The sequence below is a fragment of the Lynx canadensis genome, chromosome D1, assembly GCF_007474595.2.
Source record: "Lynx canadensis isolate LIC74 chromosome D1, mLynCan4.pri.v2, whole genome shotgun sequence".
NCBI classification, from domain to species: Eukaryota; Metazoa; Chordata; class Mammalia; order Carnivora; family Felidae; genus Lynx; species Lynx canadensis.
The window spans coordinates 68,864,644-68,886,566 of record NC_044312.2 but is presented as its reverse complement, the minus strand read 5'-3'; the positions used below and the strand labels follow the sequence as shown (position 1 = coordinate 68,886,566).

The 21,923-nt window shown below is 42.9% G+C and overlaps 1 protein-coding gene across 2 annotated transcripts in view; it reads right to left on the bottom strand.

Annotated features, from left to right (window-relative positions):
* LOC115524485 (F-actin-monooxygenase MICAL2) overlaps positions 1 to 21,923 on the bottom strand; it is a 223,772-nt gene that overhangs the window by 21,801 nt on the left and 180,048 nt on the right. For both annotated transcript variants that reach the window (XM_030330799.1, XM_030330800.1), the window contains 3 exons: positions 12,493 to 12,608; positions 7,491 to 7,580; positions 4,661 to 4,754 (listed from right to left, as the gene is read on the bottom strand). In XM_030330799.1, coding sequence (XP_030186659.1) covers positions 4,661 to 4,754; positions 7,491 to 7,580; positions 12,493 to 12,608 — 300 coding nt within the window. The remainder of the gene's footprint in view (positions 1 to 4,660; positions 4,755 to 7,490; positions 7,581 to 12,492; positions 12,609 to 21,923) is intronic.

Below are 21,923 nucleotides of genomic sequence, written 5' to 3'. Positions count from 1 at the left end.
AGGTCACTCTGTGACACTTGGGTCCGGGGCAACTTGTACCATGCTGCCTTCCTGCTGTTTGCTGGGCTGCGAGCAAAACACTCCCGTGCTCTGATGGACTGGATTTCACTGTTCACTTGCGGCACATAGACTTGTGGCAAACCCATCCAAATTCCTTGCTTGCTTAGCCGTCGGCTTTGGACTCTTGTTAACTCTTGGCCATTTTCTATGAATGGCATCGGGCTTCAAACTCACAAGTGTCTGATTCCAGTGTCTGTGTTCTTTTAAGGACACCTCATTGTTATATTTTCAAGGAAAGTATTATTCCTTCTGTTCCTCAGCAGCAGCCAAGATAAAAACCACAGAGTGCAAGCCAAACTACTTCCCTCTTCCTGGCTAGGTTTTCATTGCAATTTCTCTTGTCATAACATGTGCTCCTGCTGCCACCTACTGGCAGCCTCACACATCCGGCTATTTCTTTGTAAACTCCATCTTTGTGAAGGGAAGCCATAAAAAAAAAAAAAAAAAAAAAAAAAAAAAAAAAAGCAAGAAGCTCCATGAAGACAACCAGCTGGTAAACCTTCCCCAAAAGTTGGTAACACTGTGAGGGCAAAGTTAATTCCCATATACCTCCCCTAGGGACAAATCTTTTCTCCCTCCAAGCTGCTCTCAAGTTTTCATCAGATTTCACCTGCCTCCAGGCGTTGAAAGAAAGCACAGATTCTGTTATCCACACCATCTAAATCTGAATGGTGGTCTCCTGCATAATTGGGAAATTCCATAGCCTTAGCACTTAACATGGACCACCTCATTGATAACAAATCAGTAGGTTAACGGTGCCTTGACCAAGAAGAATCTAAGGGGCTGGCAATGCTTGGCTTGTTTTCCTCATGGGGGTGGAGCCCAGGGCAATCAGGCCCCTGCATATCCTGGTCCTTTACTCTGGGCACCTAGGACCACCAGAGGAATCCATGCCTCAAGGACATCCATCCATAACACTTCTCCCCACCTCCCAACACACACCCTACAGGACATCATGACTTGTCATCTAGGGTGGATTGTTGGATTTTCGTTTTTCTTTGGTTCCCCTTCCTTAAAAACAAAATGGGGAACAACCCTTCCCGCGGGTGGGGGAGCTTATTTCTGACTGTTGGGAAGAAAGAAAGAAGGAATTGTTGTCACGACAATTAGGAGCTCATCAAAGCTTCATTTTGCTCATCAGCCATCATTGCCCTCCATCCTGCACCCCCGCATGTTCCTCTAATTCAATGCCCGCCTAATGAATAACTCCTAGGAACAAAAGAGCCTTTCAGGCTGGCGCACGTAATTATTAGAGGAGCCTTGCATTACTGTCACAGACTACTCATGTTTTCAGGCCTGTCTCTAAATTTGGTTATTCACAACCTTCATAGCTCAATATTATTGCCTAACTGTGATCATTTTCTAATTATCCTAATAATACCTATTAAATAATTCCCATTAAATCACTTGAACCAGAGCAGCACAGGCCAGCTCAAATACAACTTAACCTAATAAGCATTGGTCATTCATTAAGCACCAGGGCAATCTCTTAAAGGGGCTGAATAGAATATTAAACTGCAAAGGAATATTATTACTACACAAATGTTATTACAAGTTAGAGTGTATTAATTTCGATGCCTGGTTTGCACATCTTCCGTTTGGTTTCCTTCGGGGCCACTCTCCTCGACTTAACTCTTCCAGCCTCCAGCCCCGAGTTGATCTCTATCTGTCACCCACACAAGGACAATCAAGGGGGAAAAGGCCCATAAACTGAACAAGGGAATTCAATTACTAAGGATGTAAAGGGAATGAAGGGAATCTATCTTCTGGCTGGGCTGACACACCTTTGAAAACACCACAAGTTGACTTTCTTCAGCTGATAGTTCAAAATAGCCTCTCTTTAAGCTTGAGGGAGAGGGAGATTTTCAGAAGCCATGAAAATTTGGTTTCTAGAATTTAAATCTCAAGCAGTAAAGATGAGTCAATTCTTTTTTGTTGTTGTTTTAATAATTAAAAAAAATTTTTTAATGTTTATTCATTTTTCAGAGACAGAGAGACAGAGTGTGAGTGGGGGAGGGGCAGGGACAGAGGGAGACACAGAATCTGAAGCAGGCTCCAGGCTCTGAGCTGTCAGCACAGAGCTTGACGTGGGGCTTGAACTCACAGACCACCATGAGATTATGACCTGAGCTGAAGTCGGATGCTTAACCAGATTGAGCCACTCAGGTGCCCCGAGCAAGTCAATTCTGTAACAGTATATGTGTGTAGATGGATACTTAAGAATACTTTGTAAAAATGACATCGGGTTGCATCCGTTGAATGCCTGCAGTATAGTAGAAACTCTCAGAGGCAATTTGCCCACCAATGCCCTGAATGACCTGGGAGTGTGAGGATTATTAGCTCCATTTTTGGCATAAGGAATCTGCAGCATGAAAGGTTAAGTGATTCTCCCAAGGCCACACAGCATAAATGCAACAGAGCAGAATTTGAACACGGGCTTTTTGATGCCTATAATTCTCTTTTCCCCACCATGCCACCCTGCCTCCCTAGCAAACTGAAACATGCTCTAGCTTTCTTGGTTTATCCTTTTCATTTCTAAGGCTCTTGCTGAAATCTGTGGATTCCCAAAGAGCGGCGCAGAGCCTTCTTGACGGGGAATGTGGCGGTATGTCAAACAAGGGCAATTCATTTTACTCCAAGTCCCCAAAACAGCCGTAGAGACAGGCAGTGTCTCTCACTGCAAGCAAGAAACAGTTATTATTTGTGCCATGAAGTCTATTCCTGATGGGTGGATGTGTGCATTGCAAGGAAGTGCACAGTGTGTTTTAGAAAGAAAAGGAACAAATACTTACTGATCATCTGTCCTGTGCTAGGATTTCCTCATAAACTGTTTTAGCCCATCCTTGCCACAAATCCAAGAAACAGGTCTGATGATCACTCCCACTTCATAAACCGGGCTCAGAGGGATAAAGTCAGACTCCAGCGTTTCCCTGTGACTCAGAAACAAGCTAACCACGCACGCAAGTGCTAACGCTTGCACTGCAGGGACCCTCACTTGGCTGAGCCCTTGCAAAGCTGTGGGAGCAGCCCTCATAATTTTGCCTGCGTGACTGTGCACAAACTTCAGGCCTCACAAAATCTGTGTCTGCCCCTGCTGATATCATCGCTCTCAAACAGCTGAAATTTTAAGAGAACTGAAAGCCTAAACTTCCGCCATGTTGTTTAACAAGTAAGATGTTGTTTACACGACAGCACGCAGAGATATGTTTTCAGTGTCTGGCTATACCCGAAATGCAGAAGGCTAAAGACATCATACCCCCAAACGAAGGAGACAATATCACCCCCCACCCACTAACTCTAAGGGCCTCTCCAATTCACTAGCTGAAAACTGGTGCTGGGGTGGCTTCCAAAAAATGTAGGGGTCTTTAAGTCATCCCTCACCTTGGACTCCTTCGCTGTCTCCTTATTCATTGAGGCACTTCACGTCTCCTGGAGCAATGTCCCTCTTCTAGAACAATCTCCTCACCTCATTGGTTAACTCTTATTCCTCCTCTGGGTCTCATCGTAATGGAATGCCCCATCCAGGTGATTAGCCTGAATGCCCTTCTCCCCAAGATCAGTTAGGAAGCCTGTGATCGTGTCCCCATGCCCCCCTCCCCGAACGCTTGTTCCTATCACAGGACTTCTCCTCCTGTATTGCTGTTTATTTATTTACATGTCTGCATCCTTCAATGGACCATGAACTTCTCAAAGGCAGAAACTGTGCTATACTCATCGTTATAGACCCACTGTCTTCATGTCTCCCCCAGGGTAGGTCTTCACCAGATGAATTCTGTTTGAATCTAAGGGCCTGAAGCTTTTGGTGGGAGAGTTACCATTTCTTGTACCAGGCAACATGTTAGTTTATCATCTTCATATATATAATTTTTTAAACTCTTTTTTTTTTGAGAGAGAGAGAGAGAAAATGCAAGCAGGGGATGGACAGAGAGAGAAGGGGGAGAGAGAGAATCCCAAGCAGGCTCTATACGGTCAGCCTGGAGCCTGATGTGGGGCTCCATCTCACAAACCGTGAGATCATGACCTGAACCAAAATTAAAGTACAACGCTTAACTGACTGAGCCACCCAGGTGCCCCTCTTCACGTATATTTTTTTTGTATATAATTTCTTCTTTAATCCTTATATCAGTTCTAAAGGAAACCGCAAATATCCCTATTCTAGAGGAGAAAACGAAAGTTCATAAAAGTTTAGAACGTGACCAGCCCAAGGTACACAGCTAGAAAAGGGAGGGATGAGGACTTTGAGTCCAAGCCCGGGCTTTGAATCGCTCCCCGCTTTGCTTGAACACCCAAATAGCTCTCATGACTATCTCAGAATAGTTTCTCATAACCCCCGGGTTGCAAAGAACATTCACACTTGCATAAGGGAGGCCAGACGGGCCAGAAACCCAGGGACAAGGCCCATGAGCTGACCAGTGCCCTAGGAATTTCAAATCGGACCACGAGTTTGTTTTTGGAAGTGTGGAGCAGCTGTGACCTCAGCGCCGCCTGCCCACGTTAACAGTGCCGTTAACAGCAACGAGGTCTCAGTGTTAGGCCGGCTCGGTTAGACCGGCACCATTCTCGGCCCAGGCCCACCTCTCCGATCTGCGGGGCCACCTACCTGCTTCCCCCCTCAGCGCCTTCTCCAGCCTCACGCCTTGGATCTCAGAAGCCCTCTGCCGCTCCTCCAGCTCCTCCAGCTGCCTCTGGATGGCCTGCAATGTCAGGATTGCACGTCACATGGGGACTCTTGAGGTGCAGAGTCGCATGAGGGGGCTGACTCTACCGCTTAGTTTTCAAGCAGAAGAGGCCCTATCCCTTGCAATGTCCCTCTTTGGGTAATGACCTCTGAATTCCCAAATCGCTAGATCTTGATGTTTCCCTCGTTTAGAGTGAACACATAAAGCAAGGAGGCCGGACGTAAGCTCAATCTGCCCCCGAGTAGACATTAGAACAGTCCTCTTCAGGCCAACCACACAGATGTGCTCTCAGGCAGAGGACACTGGGGTAGGTGGGCGGTTCTCACGCATCCCAGACTCTCCGAGCCTTGAACTCTGACTATGGTCGTGGCATACACAGAGCGGCAGCTACTACTCAGAGTAGGACGAGGCTCTGGGAGCAAATGGAGGGCACGGTCGCTTTCCATGCTCTCAAGAACCAGCAGAAACCTCCCAAGAAGCCTGTCTGGAGCAGGAGACACCGAGCTCGGTTTGTCCAACTCCTGTCCTCGGCTATCGATTGTACTCCTTCTTTCACCGCACCACAGGGCTGACACCCGGGGGTCTCTTACCGTGGGAGCGTAGGGAGGCTGTTACTAGCAGCTGATTAAGACAAGACCCAAGATGTTTATCCCACTAGGGGACAACCTCACATCCTCCCTAGTTAATGTCTGGAGTCACGGCTGGGTTTGCTTTTACCCATTTATTTTCCCCACCAGCTATTTCTCTCCTGTCTGTATTAGGAAGGAAAATCAAGGGAAAGCCTCTTCCCACATACATTTTTCCCCCCATCAATTTTCTCTGCTTTCCAGCAGCATGCTGTCGAGACGGCACAGTCCTTGGCAGAACTGACTTCGCATCTGGCAGAACAGGTAAATGAAAGGAACTGGCAGCTGTCTGGGCAGGCAGAAAGTGTGTGTCCCTCTTCCTCCACACCACTGCAGCTCTGTCTCACCCCCACTCCTCCTGAGCTCCACATTTTCTCAGTCTCCCCTGCATTCAGACTACAATCGCTGAAGGGCCTCCGAGCCTGTGAAGAGGTGTGAGCAGGGGTCAGGCCTGAGTACCCACCTGGTTCCTCTTGCCGGGGACTAAGAGTGTTTAAGTCCCGGGGTGTAACCTAAAATCTAAAATAGACGGGAACTCTCTGTAATACTCCTGTGATTTTGTGCCCTCTGCCACTCTTTTAAAGACAATTATATTTTTATAAATCCGTCTCTCAATGGCATGGCGTAGAATCGCTAATGGAAGGGAAGCATTTCAATGACTTTATGACTGACTCTAGTGCACTTCTGGCTTTGTGGTTGTTACAGTCTGAATTGTGTCCTCCCACATTCATGTCCTGAAGCCCTAACCCCAATGCGACTGTATTCCTTTAAAGAAGGAATTAAGGTTAAATGAGATCATAAGACCCCTAATGCCGTTGGCACTGGTGACCTTCTGCGAACAGGCAGTGACACCAGAGACATCTCCCTCTCTGCCTGGGCACAGAAGGAAGGCAGCTGTCTCCGGGCCAGGAAGAGAGGCTACGATAAAACAAAACAAAACAAAACAAAACAAAACAAACAAACAAAAAACCAATCCTGAAGGCCCACCATCTTGGGCTTCTGGCCTTCAGAACTAGGAGTAATAAATTCCTGTTTTTTAGGCCACGTATTTTGTGTGATGTTATGGCCGCCTGAACGGACTACAGCAGCGGTTGTTGTTTGGAAACCAAGGGTGAAAATCTTGGAGACTAACAAGGGCTGCTGTGAGCGCTAACAGATGGGGACTCCAGAGGCGTCATGGTTCTTATCACCACCTACCGTCTGGAGGGAGAACACAAGGAGGGGGTTGCTGGGTCGGCCAATCCATATCATAGAGACTTACCTTGTTTTCACAAGGGAAAGTTACAATGTTTCAAGGAAACCTGTTTCAGAAGTTGGGAGTGGACAGAGACTTTGTAGGGACTTCCCTGTCCACTAGGTGACAGGAGTGGCTCCCTTGTCAGTCACTCTGAAGGGTGAAGGAATGTGACTTCCTTCCTCGACAGAACTATATGGCCAGAGGGAATAACTGCAGAAAGGAATATAAGGGTACACTGCATGAATACGAGTGGTCATTCTAAGTCCTTCTGTCCTAAAACCCCACTGTTCTTCAAGGCTAAGTCTGGGGTCCTCAGGGAGATGGAGAATGCTTGACTTCCTGCTTCCTTTGGCTGTCTGTGACAGAAGTGGGCAGACCAATTTGGGCAGGAATGTTTAGAACTAACAATCAAATGAGGAATCTATATTGGAATGTTGGATGCTCATGTTTTTGACGAACCTTGGAGTAAAGACAGCTCCTAATAGTGGTCAGTTCAGCAGGGACACAGTCAGGAAGTCAGGGGAAGGTTGTATCCTCCCAGGGGACAAAACTAAGTCCCTGCAATGTGGTAGTCAGGGCTTGGGATGGTTCCCAAGGCCATGGGTCGCCTGTCATTCCAGGCTCACTTTGCAGGACACATGTTTGCAGATAGAAAGGCAGCTGGGAGGGGCCAGCTCAACTCCTGGGCTCTCCAGGCCTCAGAGTCCAACCAAGCATTGAGTTAGGATTTTTAGAACGGCCACAAATCTGGTCATTCAGAGAAGAGAGACTGACCTTTTCCCCAGCCCATCTCCCCCAATACAATACAGACTCCCAAAGGGCTTCCCAATCCAATTACCAGGTCCCAGTCCCCAGGCTCAATCACTCATGTTAAGTTTGTATTCTGACCTGAGCTTTATGAAGTCTTTTCAATTCTTCTTGCTTCACCATTTGTTTTATTGCGTTCTCCAGCTTCCTTCTTCTAAGTGTCTCCCTCTCCTGAAAAAACAAAATAGAGAAGAAAAAATATATTCAAGAAAAATGGGGTTGAAATTTTCAAAATAATGACACAGGCTTCTACTTTTTCCAACAGACCCCTGCTTAGCTTCTAGAACAACGATGTTCTGATAGAATTTCCAGCAATGATGGACTATCTGTCTGTGCTGTCTAAAATATGGAAGCCACTAGCCACATGTGACTATTGGATATCTGAAATGAGGCTAGCATGAATAAGAAGCTGAATTTTAAATTTCACTTCATTTTAATAATTTTAAAATTATTAAAGGCTAGGAGGTGCCACATTGGGAAACTGGTGTGTGTGTGTGTGTGTGTGTGTGTGTGTGTGTGTGTGTTGGAGGGGGTGTATATGTACATATGTAGGTGCGAGTGGCTTTATAGAGAATTGACTTGGCTCCCTTGAGGAAAAGAATAACAGAAAAATTATACTCTATACAGGTGCTACCACAGGCCCAAGAAGGATGAGCCTGAGAGGGAAACACACACACACACACACACACACACACACACACACACACACCATGAAAAGCATTTAATAATTTTAAACAGTCCTTAGGTTGGGTCTACATTGCCCAATTGAGCCTAGGAATAGAGGAAGGTATCTAAATAATCCAAATGCGAGTGTTTCTTGGATTGAGGCAGGCATAAGATTGCTTCCCTTCCCCACTTCACTTTGCTTGTGCAAATATGTCATTAACGTCACTGGGTTTTGTGTGTGCCTAGGCTTGTAAAATCAAGAGCACTCAAAATCCATGTACGGAAAATAGATGTCTGGATTTTGATGGTGTCACTCTTAGGTTTTAAACACCAGCAGAAGGAGAAGTAATGGTGTGGCCAGCTCCACGTACTGGAAAGCAGAGGAGACACTTTCGGTTGGGAAACAGCGAATGCTGGCTGAGCGCTGGGCCCAGGCACCCTACAAAGCTGGCATCAAATCCCAGCTGAGCTGTGTAAGTTTCAGCATGGCACACAACTTTCTGAACTTCAGTGCCCTCTTCAGAGCGAAGGAAATGATTTAGTGCCCACCTGGCGGGGACGTTATAAGAATTAATGGAGGGAGGTGCCTGGCTGGCTCAGTCGGTTGAGTATCTGACTCTTGACTTCGGTTCAGGTCATGATCTCACAGTTCATGGGCTCGAGCCCTGCGTTAGGCTCTGTGATGATGGAATGGAGCCTGCTCTCTCCCTCTCTCTCTCTCTGCCCCTCCCCGACTCACGCCCTCTTCAAAAATAAATGAACAAACAAAAAAGAATTAATTGAGAGGATGTCTTTAAAAAGATATGGGATAAGTACTCAGTAAATACCATGATTTTTATTTTGTTTTATTTTATTTTATTAATTTATTTTGTACGTAATTTATTGTCAAATTGGTTTCCATACAACACCCAGTGCTCATCCCAACCATGATTTTTATTATTAAGTGGCATGGCTATTAGATTATCATCTTATAAATTAGCATGATTATAATTTGCTAAAATCAATGCATTTTTCATACATGTGTGCCTGTATACATAACACACACATATATATGTATATGGATATACATACATATCCTATACACACAAAGTAAATGTTTAAACTGGGCTAGTTTCACTATGAGTTCGTCTTCTCTGAGCATACTCATCTACTTTCTACATATTAGGATAAAGGTTAGAGCATGCTAACGATTTCTTTTTAATGCTGGCAGAAACAAATATGGAATTAAAAATTTATTACAGCTAGCCTGGTGCCTGGGCATTCAGGTTGAACTGAATGTTTGCCCCTGAAAGGGATTATAAATCCTCAAGGGAAGAATAGACCTAACAGGCCCCAGAAACTGCCAGGGGAATCCAGTTCCACGACAGAGGTCAGGGATTATGCCTAAAAAGCGTGTGTGCTTCCAGGGCCACGTGGATCCTGGTTATTCAGTCACCCATTCTATGGACATGGAACATCACACTCCTCAGGACAGCCAGCTTTGAGGCTTCAGAGTGCCTACAGATCATCAGTGAAAACATTTATGATGAAATTTCCTTTTTCTAGAATTCTCCTTAGGATCTAGAATCCTTTTCTAGAATCTCCTTAGGATCTTCCTCTTCATCCTTGGAAGGAAATTTTAGCTCTCAGAACTCAAACTTATTCCATATCAGATCATCTCTATTTCTACGAGAGAGCTTCCAGATTTACTGTCCATCAGTCTGCACAGAGGGTCTGGGCCACTGGGATGGGGGAACCTCACCATTAAGCAGCCAGGACCTTTCTGGAAAGGGTAGGGTGGAGGGGCAAGGTAGAGATCACTGGTAGGTGTTATCCAGAGATTGTCTAACTCGACCTATACAAACACTCACAAGTATCTCTGGAGCTTCCATTATATTAATTTACATAATAAATCCCAGCACGTCCTAAGCGCTATGTGGCAGGTATTATACTAATTACTTCACATATCTCTTATTCCTCAAATTACACTTACATTATGGATAAGGCAATCAAATCTTGGAGTTAAGTAACTTGCCCAAGATGGCACAATTAGTAATTGGTAGAGCCAGGAGTTAAGCCCAGGGAGCCTGAATCCAATATCCACATTTTCATCTGGTCTATACTGCTTTTCCTGTGCCCAATAATGTGTAGGGACATCGAAGACCCCTGCCTTAGAGAAATGTCAAAACTCCCCCCCCCCAAATTAAGATCATTTAATATAATTTCAGGGTGGGGGGGGGGATGCCTTGACAGCTTCTTAACATTTTTCCAAGCAGCGGAGCCAAACCCTTACTGCTTTATCAAGAGTTAGCAAAACAGAACCTGGAGAAGGAAAGAAAGTCATTACCACCTTTTATTAAAAGGTGTTGACATAGAAAAGAAGGATGATTTATTAACAAATGCTCATATAGCCATCTGATGTGCCAGGCACAGTCCTTATATCCTCAATAGTGGCAATGACAGCACAGAGAGAAAAGGAAAAAGAAGCTTGGGGCAGGGTGCTTGGGTGACTCGGTCGGTTGAGTGTCTGACTCTTGATTTCAGCTCAGGTCATGGTCTTGCGGGTTTGTGGGATCGAGCCCCGCACTGGGCTCTGTGCTGACGGTGTGGGGTCTGGTTGGGATTCTCTCTTTCGCTCCTCCCCTGTTCTCTCTCTCAAAATAAATAAACTTTAAAAATATTTTCTAAAAAGGCGAGGAAGGAAAAGACAAAGGACAGAGAAAGGGAGAGGTCTGGCAGGACCAAGGACCGGCTGCCTGCCCCACTCTCCCAGGTCCAGGCATGGGTCTGGGAGGACAGGGGGAGGGGAGGGCCGAAGGAAAGAGAAGGGGTGGAGTGTGCACATCCCGTGTCCAGTTTCCTGTGCAAAGTTTCATTTGAGCTGACGTGGGCTCTGTGCCAAGTGGCCAGGGACACACCTGTGTGGGAGAGAAGAGATAAAGAAACCAGAACGGAGGGGGAAACCCTTGTTCCTTCAGAGTGAGCCCTTGGGAAGTAGTAAAGAACCTTTTGGCCGCCTTCCCTCCCTGTAAGAGTGGTCAGAAGCCAGGTGAAGCAGGCAAGCTTTTCCACAGTGCAGGCTTAAGTGCTGACAGGCTCTGTTCTGGGCCAGCAGGAGGACAAGGAGCTACTTGCAAGGCTTGCCCGGGATCTCATGGTCTTGCTATTCGATGTGTTTGGACCATTCCATTCTTCTGTTCTCCGTGAGTGCTGCAATGTCTGTTAGAACGGCTGATGAATGTCTGTATTCACTTGAATACAGACTTAACTCAGGGCCGCTTAAAGGGATGAGAGAGGGACAGTAAAGAAACCGCAGGAATCAACATAACACCAAATTCATTTGTGTTGAGTACTGAACTAATCAGAGATGCCCCGAGTTAGAAAGGAGAAAGCCCTACATATTCTCTCTCCTTTGCATTCCCTCCCCACTCCCTCTCACCTTCTTCCCCTCTGTCTCTCCCTCTCTTCCCCTCACCCCACTCATGCCCTGTCCTGGCTCCCCTCCTGACTTGCTCTAAGCTGGGCCATGGAGGGGCTGGAACCCCTGAGTGACTTCAGATGATGCCAAAGCTCCTAATGCCAGATATGGAAAAGTTGAGTCTAAGTAAATAAATGTGGTTCTCTCCCTTTCTCCTCAGATCCCCACTGCTCCAAAAAATAAACACTGTTAGTACAGTGAACTGCTTCTCTGTTCTCCTGGAAAGCATCTTAAGTCCAACCATTCATGCGCCAGCCCCAGGGAGAAGGCGCCAGCCCCAGTGGATAAAGCAAAGAACAGTGAGATTTGGTCGTGGGATGTGTCTTCACGTATGTGACATACAGACACATTTAAGGACCTATAGCCATGTTTGTACTTCTAAATCTATGAGTATGGGAATTGTTAAACAGAAATCTGTTCATTAAGCAAAGAGAAGGACGGCCATGTCCCCAGCCAGCACGCAGCTAGCCCCTTCCACAGCAGGGACCCTTGGAGATCCATGTCTACATGCAACTGCATGGTCCATTTCATATTTCTGATTAGAATCAACATAACATTTTCCATGCAATCTGCCTCTAGTGCTTCTTAAATGAAGCTGTGTTTCCCCCAGGGAAATATGCATCTGCTTGTTGTAATTTTTTCGATGGTTTGCTTGTTGGACCACATATTAAACCCACTTTAAGAGCTGCAGTCACCAAATGATTTTAAGTAAATATGTCTGTTTTTTTTTTTTTCTGCCAGCTGGAGTCTCTAAGAAAGGCAAGCTCCTAAAAGTTAAAATTAAAAAAAGAAAAGATAATTCTTGGGGTGTTCCAGGTAAAAAGCGGTTGCTGTCAGATGCAAGGAAACGCGATCCTCTAACGAAACCACTGCAGCTGGAGACCACATTGGGTCTGGAATCGAGATGGTGAGTGGCCCCCATAAGCCAAAGGCCCTTCTTAGTTTGCCAAGTTTTGTTACCTTTGACTGCAACGAAGGCTGGGGATGAAACTCTTCGTCTCCAGAGGAGGAGCCGGTGGGAGAGGTAGAAGAGGCGGCCCCTGTCACCTGCACTCGGATAGGGGTGTGTTTGGGACCTGAAATGGGAACAGAAGAACTCACTGAACTCTCAGCTTCTTTGCTGCTTCCCAACCCAAAGCTGCTTCTCCCTCCTCCCTTCTTCCCCTCACCCCCTTCCTCCCTGCCCTTCCCTCACTGCACCTGCCATGAGCAGGAGGAGGCAGTACCTAAGGGCAACTGGAAATTTGGCCCTCCACGTTAATTACATTTCTGGGTCCCTGCCAAGAGCTTTGCAGCTCTTTCATATTAAAAAAAAAAAAGAAGGTATTATGCAGAAATCAATTAATTCCTTAAACACCATTTATATGGTGTGTTGCTTAGAATGCATTCAGAGATGAAATCTATTATTAAAATCCTTGTCTGAAGTTAGCTGAGTTACCTAAATGCTCGTGTAAGGTTCGTTCTGCAGAGTAATTGAATGCAAAAAAGTCGGAGCCAGCTCTTAAACAAATCGCCCTTCTGTGGCTCACAGCATCTGGCACCCATTTTTACTACATGACATCTGCTCAGTGTAAAAGAGCTGGCGTCAGAATGTCTGGTCATAGAAAAAAAAAATCCCAAATGTAATCAGAAGCAAAAGGACTCTAAGCCTAAGGTTTTATCACATAGTCTCATGCAACATAAATATTTCATTAATTATGGCTAAACAAATGCCACTTTTATTTTCCCAACTTGCAGATATTATCACATCATCGAAGTGATGATTCAAATGCCAGGAAAGGCACTGTAAGATAGGGAGGGCGCAACAATGCAGGGCCCACGGGAGAGCTGAAGGCGAGGAGATATGCGAATCTCCGAACAAGAGGTGGATGGTGAGAGGCGGCAAAGGGCCCCGTGTTCACTAATCTCTTTGTGATCTGGCTGGGGACCGTGTGTGGTGAAGTCTTCCAGGTGCCACAGGAGGCTTTTATTCTTCTCAGCGAGAACATCTGCCCTTGCACATCCTGATGCAGAGTTGATAGTCATGTCTGTCTGCATGCACCCACTCTGGACACTGACTCTCAGAACCAGCGAGGACTCCGTGCAGGGAAATGTAGGAATCTTTACTCTGCCGTGGCAGCTTCTATCTGAATAGAAGTATGTGTTGGGTGGGGAGGGGGGAAGGAGGAGCAATTCCATGTGACTAGCATTCTCTCCAGCCTGTCCTTTCCTCCCCATAATTTTCAACTATTTACCCCAGTGGAAGAGGCCACATTTAAAAAAACAAAAAAACAAACAAACAAACAAACAAACAAAAAAACAAGGGTAATTTTAACCACCAGGAGCACATTTACATATGCTGTTATTCAAAGCAAAATAATGCAAACCATCTATATAACAGCACAGACTCTCTGGGGAAGGAGTTCACTGTTTTCCATTTCAGTTTGCCAGATGCGAGAGCTCAGGTAAAGAGAGCTTCAGAGGACGTCACAGTAACAGAAGGAGGCACCCTTAGCGGTGAGCTCAGATTGTCCTCGAGTTCCAGCCACTCAATTACCACTGAGTAAAGTAGTCACGGAGTATTCACTTCTGAGTGTGGGAGCCTGAGGACCTAACTTCACCTCCCTGAGCTTCTGGAACTCACAACTTCTAACCTGCAGCACTGTAGTGGATGAGTAAAGGTAATCAATGAAAAGAGCCTGACCCAGTGCCTGGTTCATTAGCGGTGCCTAAATAAATCTTGTCGTCATCGTCAGCAGTGGCAGCAACTCTGCCTCATCATGATCGTCGATCCAAATCAACAATACTGCAATATTAACAAAACTGCCTGATTAGCCTTCATTTTATAGAACTACTGTAGCCTGAAGTAGAAACTTTCAAAACTAAATGTTATAGGGCCATTGGATTTTCTTTTGAAATTGAGAGGAAAATATTTCTCAATGTAACGCATTTCTTAAACTTCTGGCAAATGTTATGTAAAGTTCTATGGTCACCTCTGCTACCTCCAAACTTTGCACAACCCTCCACACAGGGCTAGGTTCCTCCTTGTGTGCCGTCAGAGTCCTCTGGACATATGCCTATCAAAGCATTCATCATCCAGTACTGCAAATGCCTGTCTGCTTCACTGACTCCACTCGGCTGAGCTCCCAAAGCCAGGAACTGGGACTCAATCCTCTGGACGACTCTATTCCTACCATAGGATCTGGGTCATAATAGGTGCCCAATATATGTTTATTACGTGAGGAGGAGTAAGCCACACGTTATCCATGACATTCAACTCAATAGCTGAGCTTGACAAAACCTATAAACATGGTACTATGCAGGAACAGCGCTAAGCTACACTGCTGGAAATACCAAGACTAAAGACATGGGCTCCTTCCTCTCCAGGGATTTACATGCTCATAATGACTGTCAAGAATGTGGGTCTCACTCTCTCCCTCTCTCTCTCTCTCTCAAAATAAACAAACATTTAAAAAAAAGTTATATAGTTGCCTCTAAATCTCTTCCCCTTTCCCCGCTTCTACCACAGAACCATTGACTCCAGGAGTTAACTTTTCCAGGGCAAAGTTAACAAAACCTGGCAGCATTGCTCACTCTATAATGGAGGGGCTGATTCTGGGATTGATCTCCAACTGCAAAGCACTGAAAGTCGGGTCAAGATACATGAAGCAGCTATTTCCAGACATTGGACAACAGACAGCGCAGGACTGTGATAAAGGTAAGAACAGAAGCAAATGAAGCCGTACAATCACAGTACCTCCCTGCCTAGAGGCACTTTCCAGACCACAGTGCAGGTAGGAAGAGCCTAAACAGCGCACAGCAGGTTCACTGAGTTGAAAAGACAGAGACCAGAGTTTGAGTGAGTCGAGGCAGCTGGAATGTGTGGGGGAGACAACCATAGAGAGCTATGCAGAAAAGGCACTTCAGGAACAAGCACAGAAGTCTCCTTGAGTCTATTGCTTAATAATAAACTTTAGATCCATAGAGAGAAGCTGCATGAGGCTGGGCCAATAACTGCTGGGAATTATAGGCTAAATAATCTCTAAAGCTTTTTACAGGATTGGGAAATACTCAAGTTCCACCCAGTGAGGGTAGAAAAAACTTTAGTGGCATTAGAGTAGAGGCCACAGAAGAGTCATACTTTAGTAACAGGGATAAATTAGCCCTAGAGTAAAGGTTATTATAAACTCACCCAAACAAGCTTACAAAAAACAACCTTGAAAGAAACAACTTGATCTTCAAGTTACACTACCGCCTACCAAATATTTTTACTGCCTATTTAACATTCTTTAAGTGAAGAAACAAAGTCTAGACACTCTACAATGTAATAGTCACAATATCTAGCAGCCAGGAAGTATATGTAAAAGAGCAGGACAATAAGCTGATCATCAAGAGAAAAATTAGTTAACAAAAGCAGACTCAGAAATAAATGGAATTAGCAGACAAGGATTTAAAAACAGCTATTATAAATGCGCTCAAGAATTTAAAAAGACAGCATGAGTAGAATGAGGAAGTAAAAAATATAGAAAAACGAACCAAATGGAACCTACAACGATGAAAAATACAGGGGTGCCCGGGTGGCTCAGTTGGTTAAGTGTCTGACCTTGGCTGAGGTCACGATCTCATGGTTTGTGAGTTTGAGCCCCACGTTGGGCTCTCTGCTGTCAGCACAGAGCCTGGTTCAGATCCTCTGTCCCCCTCTCTTTCTGCCCCTCCCCCACTTGTGTTCTCTCTCAAAATAAACTGTTTTTAAAAAGATGAAAAATATAAAATCTAAAATGAAACTTTCACTGGATTAGCTTAATAGTAGGTTAAATATTGCAGAGGAAAATGGTGAAATTAAATTACAGCAGTAGAAACCATCCAACATGAAACACAGAGAAAAAAACAGACTGAAAAACTGAACCTCAGTGATCTGTGAGATAATATTAAGGGGTCTAAAATACATATGGATGGAGTGCCAGAAGGAGATAGCGGGAGATAGAAATGGAAAAAGTCATTGATGTAATATTGTTGAAAACCACACAAATTTAATGCAAGTTGTAAATCCACAGTTCCAAGAAGCTCAGTAAACCATAAGCAAGGTCAACATAAAGAAAATCATAGCAAGGCTCATGCTAATAAAATTGCTGAAAACCAGAGATGCAGATAAAATCTTAAAAGCAGACAAAGAAAACTGATATATTACCCACAGAGAAACTAAGTTAAGAATGTCCATGGGCATCTCATTGGAATCTAAATAGACAAGAGACAATGAAAGATCACTAAAATGTTGAAAGAAAAGTCTGTCAATTTGTAATTTTATATCCAGTGAAATGATCCATTCAAAATGAAGAAAAAAATAAAGGCTTTTTTTTTTTTCCAGAAAAAGAAAAGCTAGGATAATTTGTTGTTAGAAGATATACAATTAAAAAATGTTAAAAGAAGTTCTGTAGCAGAAGGAATATAGCACATGGAATGAAGACCCATGAATGGCTTAGAATGTCTCTATGAAGAGCCATTTCTGGAATGGTAAATTTAATTTCTTTAAAAGATAATTGGCTATTTAATATAGGATACTGTGAGCTAAGAAGAAATACATAATTTGGTCTCTGTCCCCCATTCCCACCCATATCTGGTCTTTGACTCCCGTTCCTGACACAGAGATCCCGAAACTGTTGTCATTCCTGAGTAGTTTCTAAGTCCCTTGAAACTTCTGGTGATAGGAGCACCTTTTGTTCTAATGAGGTGACTCTTGGTGAGCTCCTGGAGGATGGCTGGTCATTAGAGAGACCAAGCTGTGACCAGAGCTTGGAACTTACAGTTCTACCCCTGATCCTCCAGAGACAGGGAAGGGACTGGAAAATAAATTAATAATCAATCATGCCTATGTGAAAAAGCCTCCATAAAAATCTCTAAAGTACAGGATCCAGGGGCTCCTGGGTTGGTGAACATAGAAAGTATCAACAAATTTCAAAGGACTAAGGTCATCAAAGTATGTCTTCTGACATAGTGAGATTAAGCTAAAAATCAATAATATAAAATATAACTATAAAATCTCAACATGATTAGAACTTTTCTGAGAACATTCAGACCAAAGAAGAAATAAACATAAATTTAAGCTGATGGGATAAGAATATGGCATAACAACATAAACTAGGATGTAGCTAAAGTAGTGATTTGAGGGAAATTTAGAGCTTTAAATGCACACACTGTGCAAAAGAAAAGTTGAGAGTTAATGCCCTATGATCTATTTCAAGAAGTTAGAAAAAGAACCACTGACTGAACCTAAAGAAACTAAAAGGAAGAAAATAATCAAGATAAGAATAGATTACGAGAGACAATAAAAATGAAGCAGAAATAAAATAGAAAATAAATGAAGCAAAAATTTGGTTGTTTTAAAAGACATAACATTGATGATTTCTAAGAAGAATGATTAACAAAAAAGAGACAGAAAACACAAATAGCCAATATTGAGGATGAAAAGCCCTACAGAGTATTCAAGGAAGCCATTATACAAATGATCATATGACAATAAGTTTGAAAATTTAGATAAAATGGAAAAATCATTGAAAAACATGACTTACCCAGCAATAGCACTGCTAGGAATTTACCCAAGGGATACAGGAGTGCTGATGCATAGGGGCACTTGTACCCCAATGTTTATAGCAGCACTCTCAACAATAGCCAAATTATGGAAAGAGCCTAAATGTCCATCAACTGATGAATGGATAAAGAAATTGTGGTTTATATACACAATGGAGTACTACATGGCAATGAGAAAGAATGAAATATGGCCCTTTGTAGCAATGTGGATGGAACTGGAGAGTGTGATGCCAAGTGAAATAAGCCATACACAGAAAGACAGATACCATATGTTTTCACTCTTATGTGGATCCTGAGAAACTTAACAGAAACCCATGGGGAAGAGGAAGGAAAAAAAAAAGAGGTTAGAGTGGGAGAGAGCAAAAGCATAAGAGACTCTTAAAAACTGAGAACAAACTGAGGGTTGATGGGGGGTGGGAGGGAGGGGAGGTGGGTGATGGGTATTGAGGAGGGCACCTTTTGGGATGAGCACTGGGTGTTGTATGGAAACCAATTTGACAATAAATTTCATATATTGAAAAAAAATAAATAAATAAAAATAAAAATAAAAAAAAGAAAAACATGACTTACCAGAACTGACATAAGAAGAAATAGAAAATCTGAATACTTACATATCTATTAAAGAAACTAACTCCACAGTTAAAAACCACCCTACAGAGAAAGTGCTAGGCTAGATGACTTCATTTGTGCTCAAATATTTAAAGAGAAAATAACACCAGTGTTGAAAAAAAAATACAAACCCTCTTCCAGAGAACAGAAAAAGATGGAACACTTCCCAACTTGTGTTACAAGGCTAGGATAAAATCCAAAACCTGACAAGGATATTGCAAGAAAGGGAAACTTCAGACCAATAACTCTCATGAGCATGGCTGCAAAACTACTAAAAATAGTTAGCAAATCCAATACAGTGATACATAAAAATACACAATACATTATGACCAAGTTGAGTTTACTCCAAGAACACAATAATGGTGTGACATTTTCAAATCTCTATAACAAAGTCAATCAACGGGACACCTGGGTGGTTTAGTCAGTTAAGTGTTTGACTTTTGATTTTGGTTCAGGTCATGATCTCACAGGTTCATGAGATCTAGCACGGAGCCAGGCTCTGTGCTGACAGTGCAGAACCTTTCTGGGATTCTCTCTCTCTCTCCATGCCCCCCCCTCAAAATAAAGAAACATTAAAAAAAATCAGTCAATGTAATTCAGCACATTATTCATTAAAGTAAAAAAAAAAATTATCTCCATTGATGTAAAAAAGCATTTGATTACATTTATCCATTATTCATGATAAAAAGTCATAGTAAGCTAAGGAAAGATGGAATTTTCTTTAATATAAAGTACCTGCCTTAAAAATCTACAGCAAACAATATATTCAGCAGTGAAATATAATCCTTCCGTTATGGGGGGGGGGGTGGGGAGAGACAATGATGTACATTCTTAACAATTGCATAGGCAGTCCCAGGCAGAAAAACAAGGCAAGAAATTTAAATAAAAGGTATAAAAACTGGAAAGGAAGATGTCAAACTGTATTTATAGACAACATGATTATCTATATAGAAAATCCCATTAAAAAGCTCCTCGAATAATAAGTGAGTTTAGCAAGGACAATATAAAAAGTCCATTGTGTTTCTATATATCAACAATGACCAACAGAAAATAAAAATTAAGAAAGCCATTCCATTTATAATAGCAACAACAAAAAAATGAAACACTGAAGGGACACATTCAATAAAAAATATGCAGAACTACACACTGCACACTAATGGCCTTTTCTAGGAGAAATTAAGGAAAACCTAGATAAATTGAGAGAGATCCCATTGTCACAGACAGAAACTCAGTTGTCAATTCTTCCCAAACTGATTTATAAACGAAAAACAATATCAATCCAAATTCTAATGGGCTTATTTGGTAGAAACTGACAAGCTCATTCTAAAGTTTATATGGAAACACAAAAGACCTAGAGGGGCCAAAATAATATTTAAGAACAAAACTGCAGGACTCCCACTACCTGTTTTCAGGTGAAGCCACAGTTACCAAGAGCACATGTTATTAGTGTAAGGCTAAACATGTAGATCAACGGACAGATTAAAGAGGACAGAGTGATACCTACACATATATAGTCAACAGGTTATCTGTAGAGGTGCCAGAATAACTCGATGAGAGAAAGAATAGTCTTTTTAACAAGGGGTGCTGACAATTGGATATCTACAGGCCAAAAAACTTGACTTCAATTCACTATAAAAAATTAATTAGAATTGGATTGTAGATCCAAGCCTGAAAGCTAAAAACTGTAAAGCTTCTGGGAGAAAACCCAGGAGAAATTCTCAGTGACTTTAGATGTAGCAGAGATTTCTTAAATAATACTCAAATTATAAAAGAATTAATAAAGGTGACTTCATCAAACTAAAAACTTCCATTCTTTGGAAGATGCTGTGATGATAATAAAAAGATAATCCATCAACTAGGAGAAAATATTTGCAAACACATATCTGATGAAGGATTTATATCTAGAATTTTAGGAACTCTGGCTAAATAGAGGACTATTGTATATTCTTAGATCAGAAGACTCAATATTCTAAAGTTACCAAATATCTGTAAATTAATCAATTAAAGACTGTATCATTTATTTTATTATTTTTTTTTAAAGAATTTTTTTTTTCAACGTTTATTTATTTTTGGGACAGAGAGAGACAGAGCATGAACGGGGGAGGGGCAGAGAGAGAGGGAGACACAGAATCGGAAACAGGCTCCAGGCTCTGAGCCGTCAGCCCAGAGCCCGACGCGGGGCTCGAACTCCCGGACCGCGAGATCGTGACCTGGCTGAAGTCGGACGCTTAACCGACTGCGCCACCCAGGCGCCCCAAGACTGTATCATTTATAACTGCACCAAAAAATCTAATACTAGGGAATATATCTAATGAAAATTGTGCAAGATCTCTACAATCACAAAACACGGGAAGAAATTGAAGAACACCTCAAGGATATGTCATGTCCGTGGCTTTGAAGACTCAACATGCAAAGATGTTAATTGTCTCCAAATTGATCTATAGATTCAATGTGATCCCAGTCGAATGTTCAGAAAATATTTTTGTGGAAAATGATTGATTGATTCAGTAAGTCACATGGAAATACAAAACGCCAAGAATAGCCAAGACAGTCTTGAAGAAGAACAAAGTGGAGGGTCTATTCCAGGCTATGAAGACTTATTATAAAACCACTTCCTGACTGAGGTGCAAGGACAAATCAACCAGTGGAACAGGATAGAAGGCCCAAAACAGACCTGCCTAATTTATGACAGAAGTCACAGCAATGAAATGGAGGAGAAGGATGGCCTTTTAAAATAAATGCTGCTAGGGGCGCCTGGGTGGCGCAGTGGGTTAAGCGTCTGACTTCAGCCAGGTCACGATCTCGCGGTCCGGGAGTTCGAGCCCCGCGTCAGGCTCTGGGCTGATGGCTCGGAGCCTGGAGCCTGTTTCCGATTCTGTGTCTCCCTCTCTCTCTGCCCCTCCCCCGTTCATGCTCTGTCTCTCTGTCCCAAAAATAAATAAACGTTGAAAAAAAAAAATTAAAATAAATGCTGCTGAATCAAGAAAAACAAGAAGAAAAAAAACAACCAACAAACCTTCACTCTACCTCACAGAATACACAAATATCTATCCTGCTTTGGTACTAGACTAAATTGCAAAAGGTAGAAGAATAAAACTTTTATAACTGTTGTCCAAAAGAAATATATGAGCTGTACATGTAGCTTAAAATTTTCCATTAGCCACATTAAAAAATGAAAAGAAACAGATGCAATTAGTCTTAATCATGTATTTTATGTA